The following is a 5,842-nucleotide window of genomic DNA, read 5'->3' as shown; positions in this document are numbered from 1 at the left end:
AGAGATTCCACAGAGCAGGAAAAAATGAATCAGAAAAATGAAGAAATATGTGAAGCAAGCAGATGGGGGTGATCCTTAGAGCGTGACCAGCACACTCACCAAGAGTCCCACTGCAGACTGCTCAGAGCAAGGCAGGGTTTTAAAAACAAATARAAGAAGAAAACAAATAGAACTGGAGAAGGAAATAAACACCCAGCTGGTAGGATCATGGTAACTGCTACCTTAAGTGTATTCATTTCTTCCTCCAACAAGAAGGAAAACCTTTGAGATGCCACTATGCAAAGCACCTGTTGCAATAGATGGAGTAGAGAGTCTTGTTACAGTTGCATTTGCACTGCTGCAAGCAACATGCTTTCATTTTTAAAGACCAAATTCCAAAGCAGTCTAATCAAAGTGCATTCTTTGCACGTGTAATTAATACAGTAATCTGGGGACTCAGCTTCTGTGATCTCATGCATAAGAGTAACTGCTCATTAAGTAATTACATGCCTACCTGGTTTTTCCAGTGCAGTAAATATATTCGGAAGTTTACAGGCATGCTTGATGTACAAGAATGAAACCACAAGCAGAATCAAAAACAAAATGACAAACTTGTCAGAGAAATTGTCACTTTAAGGCCCAATTTTACCTCCTTTAAAAAGGGAGACAACAGTGATTTCCATTCTCCCAGAAACATGTTACTCTGGTATCAGCATTTCCCCAATTGGTCATATTTTAAAACTGATGCAACACGAAAATCTTTCTTTAATGCAAAGAGTAGTATCATCTTCACGTCTCCTTCTGTTACTGTCTGAGCTACACTGCGGGTTCCTGGGTAGGTATCACTGGCATTCAAATCATCCTCACAGTGTCCTGTGTGTGGAACCAAACTTTCAGTGAACTATTAGTAACATCAGCTATAAGCTTAGGTAGAAAGACATCATAAAATTTCCATGCCCAAGCCTAAAAGATGTCTGTCAAAAAATACGGGCTTGACACCTCAGAATTTCACTCCAGCTGGAGAAAGGCAAGTTTCTGCTTATGATGGATTGAGCAGCTGCTAGGAAATGAGAAACATATCCATCTACTCAGAGGGCTGTAGACATCTTATTTGCAATGTTTTACTTGGGAAAAAAATTAAAATATTTGGGGCAATTAAGTTATTAATGATGTTTCCAGGTCAAGGAGCAAAATTATCTTATTTTTATGGAAATTATCTGATTTTATTTTGGGTACATCAACAAGTATCTGGACTAGGAGAGCAAGTATCAAGAATACAGTGACCTAGTGAAACTCTCCTGAAGGAGTATTTACCTGCAGATAAAGCAGAAGAAATTTTGAACATTGTTCTCTGATGCACCACGTTAAGTTTAATCACTGAACACAGAGAATTTGGCCATATTTTATCCTTATTTTGTGTGGGCTTCAATAAGAGCATGAACAAGATGCTGAGGCATCATGCAAAGGAATAATCAGCTCAKTTAAGACCTTGATTAAAGGTGATTCCCCCTCTATCATCACTTCCTCCTGATGCACGAATGCTAATGTTGGCGCAGTAATTACAGTCCAAAGCAATTAGTAACATTTGCTTAGTGCTTTGAGAATGCCAAATGTTAAGTGTTATTGCCAGCCAGACCCCTCACCCCTGACACACAGCAGACAAACTTGCCTCTTCCCCCTGCTTCAGAGCAGACTGTTCTTACCTCAGCACCTGCCTGGCTGAGTTAACACAAATCTGTCACCAAGGATCCCACAGGAGAGCTGGAATAACGACAGTACTTTACACTTTGATACTGCCTTCTCCCGGGCAATCGTGGGTGTTTTATGAACATCAGTAAAAACTCATGAAATTCTTACAGTGTATGATCATTATTATCTGCTGCTTTAAGGGGAAAGTAGATGCATGCTAGTGAGGTATCTTGAACAAAACGATCAAGTAAATGAACGACAGTTTCAAAAATAAATCCCAGACGCCTAGTTCCCATGCTTTAGATCCCGATTCGGCTGTAGCAAGTGGGCTGCTACCAGAGCACCTCGACGTAAGGTCCCACTTGCCCCAGCAATCTTCTTTGCTGTGATTCCCTACCCGTATTTTTAAAAGTAGAAAATAATGTATTTTTTTTTAAATCACACACACTCTACCACATAAAAGGAATGTCAATCACGGACCCCCAGTTCCCACAGGGATAGGCTTTCCTACCCTATTTTAAATGATAACACAAGGACAACAAACCATTACCTTCTTCTCCAGCAACAGAATTTCCAACAGTCTCCCTTTCCCYGTCAGTCTGGTTGGAAACTGCACTTCCACTTTTTGTCCTTCGAAGAACACTGAAAGCCTTGTTTATTTTTTTGAAAGATCTGCTTCTTATAGTGGAGCGTTCAAAGTGTCGAGCTGTGACAGAAGAGAAAAAAAAATCAATACAACACAGTGGTTTGACCCGCAAACCCGAACGGAGCATGTCATTTCTATATCTGTCGGCATATGATGGGGCAGAATAGAAACAGCAAGGCTTCTTGCCCATCATCTTTGTGTTTGACTCCAGCTCCAAGGCTGCACCCACCTGGATCCAGGGGCAATTACCCTACCTCTGTCCCCCACCCTAAAATTGTCACCTCCCCTGTCTTTTTTGCCAGCCACACACACAAATCTGTACCTGCAAGTGTGGCAGCCTGTGGACAGAATAATCCATAGTCATGGCAGAATCAGCAGCAATCCAGTGAAAAACGCATATAGCAGGAAGCGCTGCCCCACAAACAAGCAGTGCATATTCAACAAGAAGAGAAAAGCTGGAAGATTGTTAATGGCTGCTTGGAGTAAAAAATACCACATTGCCTCAAAACTCTGGAACGTTTCCAAAGTGTCCAACCACAGCCAAAAGTTTCACATCTAAAATCAAAGATTATCCAGGTGGGAGGGACAAACCAAGTCAAAACTTCTGACTTGGGTAAGGCAATACCAAAAGATTATAACAGTTTCAAAACACATCACTGTCCTTTCCATCCGGCTGTAGATAACTTCCTGGCTATTTCGGCTCTGCCCCTCTGAGCTGTGCACACTAGCCAACATTGTAATCTAATAATACAGCATTCCCTCAAACCAGGCTGTGGCCTCAAAACTCAGTAAAACTGGTGGGATTTAATTCCTTTCTGGTGTTCCCTTCTTTCCACCTCCCTTCCCATCTCTCTGTCTTGCCCCACGCACACAAGACGAGAGTGCTGCTCATTTCCCAAACTTTCTTCAGCTCCTTGTCCTCCTCCCCAGCACACAGCTGGGGTGACACAAGGTGGGATATCCGTCGTGGCTTCAGAGTCCCCTGAAATAAGCTGTGAGCTCACTGTTAATGCTTCCTGGGTCAGTCCTTGGCCAGGCTATATATGTCAAACGAGGCTCTTGTCAGCGCGATGACACGAGGTGAAGAGTCAAGGCAAGATTTCCTCGTGTAACTTGTCCCTGACTGCGGTTATTGCAGCAGGACAAACCCCTCTGAGCTTCATCTGCTTGGAGGCTGGCAAACCATCCCCCCACGGCCAAGGCGTTACTTCAGGCTTCTTATCCCATAAACAGTTCTCAGCTGCCAAGCGCAGCTCCCAGCTGGCTCTTGGGGAGGTGCCCATGGTGTGGCCTGCGGGGGCTGGCCAGGCCACCACGCTTYGGCGAAGCCATCGCACAGCTGCATCATCTGCCCAGCGTGTTACACATGCCAGTCACTCCTGCAGCTTCACTGCCTGCACCAAGGCTTCCTCGGCTTGCTGCTGCCCCTGCCCAAGCAAAACTGTTTTTCACCTCCAATACCTCAGGTCACTCAGTGCRCATTTTGGCAAATTTAATTTGCAAGATTAAATCTTTGGCTCTCCCATTCCCCCTCTCTYTTTTTTTTTTTTTTTTTTTTTTTAACGTTCCAGCAACATACATTTCACAGGAACGAACACCGAAGGAGGCCGCTAGGCTCTGAAGCACTCATTTTTAGTCCTTACTTCTGTGCCGGTTGCTGCGGTGCGGGTCTCCGGGACTGCTGCCCGCCTGGCTGTCCTCCGAGGTGGGGCTGAAGGCCGGGTTCACCAGCCCCGGCTCGTCGGTCATTAAGGCTATGGCCGCGGCCGCGGAGAGCTCGGGGCCCAGCGCGGCCACGGCTAGACTGGAGCTGTGGTCCGGAGAGCAGTCTTGGGAACGCCTCTTCCGCTCCTTGGTAAGGCCGTAATGGGATGCTCCTTTACATCTAAGGGAAAGGGAGACATGATAATAAACCGTATTTAAATGTTGCCTACGTACAGGAAGTATCTGATGCTTAGACATAACTAGCAGTACAACCTCTGACTATGGGGGTGACCGATGAAATGCRGGGAATTGGGTCTGGACTGGGAAGCCACCGCAGTGCCAGTGCAGCTCCTTTCTTGAGCTGCAGGAAATGGGTTGTTTTCACATCTAGCTGCACGGATGGATGTTCTGGGTCTGCTCTTCCAGCTCAGCTGAACAACTGAAAAAGGAGGGTCGCCRCCTTGACCTAGGAAGAAGCCCAAGAGGCAGCAGGGAGGGTTCTCCAGCACCACTTCTGCCCAGTGCTCCAGCCATTATAACTTCATTCACTGTATTAAAAGAAATCTGCCTTTCAATAGTAATTTAACAAGCTTGGCCTACTTACTATTATCTCTTTCTTCATGGCAAAGGCTAACTGATGACTTTCATAAAAATGCCCTGTAGGACAAATTCACAGAAATAGCTGCACAAACCCTTAGGGACAGAAAGCTCTTTGTAATATATGGCATGCACAAAAGGCAATGCATAATACATACACCACACAATGCTAGTGAGTTAAGTGTTGGGGAAAAAAAAATAGTACCCTGAACAGAGGCTTTGGAAGAGAAAACATTCATGAAAGCAATACTTGGGACAGAAAGACAAGAGGAGGATGAGTGTCAGAGTTTTCTGTATCAGCTTCAGAGCAGTGATTTAATTTCTCTTATGGTATTGTCTTTTTATGAGGAAGAAATGAATTAAACATTTTTCTAGCACTAATTGCAATTTTCCATCACTTACCTAATATTAATTTTGGCAACTTCCCTCTTAAAAAAAAAAAAAAACCCAAATCCTATCACACTGAGGCAGCTGCACAAGCGTTTTGTGCACACTTTAAGGTTTGGATGAGAAAGGCTGTGGTGGGAAGTTATTTCTGAAACTTTACAAAGAAAAGGAGATGTCTTGAAAGCAAATATTCTTTTGTGGAATAGAAAGTTGGTCAAGCATTTCAAAGCACCAAAAAAAGGTATTTGGGATGCTTATTCCAAGACAAGCCTGCAACAATGATGGTGTCAAATGGAAGGGAGGAACTCTCCTATCTCCGTTGCAGAAGGCAGTTCCCAGCATCCTTCCAGAAACAAGAGGCCTGACGTCCTCATTCTGCTCCTGAGAACAGTATGTTCCCCCCCAGCATCCCAGCCCTTAGCGGGCTTCTGTCCTTCTTATTCGTAAGCAACAGAACCACAAAGACCCCTCTTGCATCCTACGTTCAGCTCTCCAACACAGCATTTTGGGAACCCTTCTCCTCATCAYGCTTGACCTCCGTCAGAGGACTTGCAGTGGAGCCACACTTACTGTGTCGCAAATCTACGAAACTCCACAGAATTTCTAAACATAGTTTAAAAAGCCACAGCAACAAAACATACACAAGAAAATGGCTTTGTGGTGAGTGGTTTGCTATTCTCAAAAGACAGTTTCTGCATTGCAGAGATGTACAAAGAGTCAATAATAAGAGACAATGATGGGAAGATTATAATTTAAAAGATTGAGTGGGTGTTGATGAAATAATCTTATTTATCAGAAAAGAGCAATATCAGAGTTACTCTTACTTTTTTTTTTTTTTTT

At 44.0% G+C, this 5,842-nt stretch overlaps 1 protein-coding gene across 2 annotated transcripts in view; it reads right to left on the bottom strand.

The window, feature by feature from the left end:
- The window catches only part of LNX1 (ligand of numb-protein X 1), a 67,724-nt gene that overhangs the window by 32,427 nt on the left and 29,455 nt on the right, over positions 1 to 5,842 (bottom strand). For both annotated transcript variants that reach the window (XM_085322791.1, XM_085322792.1), the window contains exons 2-3: positions 3,958 to 4,199; positions 2,219 to 2,374 (exon numbers count right to left, since the gene is read on the bottom strand). In XM_085322791.1, coding sequence (XP_085178917.1) covers positions 2,219 to 2,374; positions 3,958 to 4,199 — 398 coding nt within the window. The remainder of the gene's footprint in view (positions 1 to 2,218; positions 2,375 to 3,957; positions 4,200 to 5,842) is intronic.

The sequence above is a fragment of the Rhea americana genome, unplaced genomic scaffold (genome assembly GCF_003343005.1).
Source record: "Rhea americana isolate MKP2758 unplaced genomic scaffold, rheAme1 scaffold_8, whole genome shotgun sequence".
NCBI classification, from domain to species: Eukaryota; Metazoa; Chordata; class Aves; order Rheiformes; family Rheidae; genus Rhea; species Rhea americana.
This window is presented reverse-complemented; position numbering and strand designations above follow the sequence as displayed.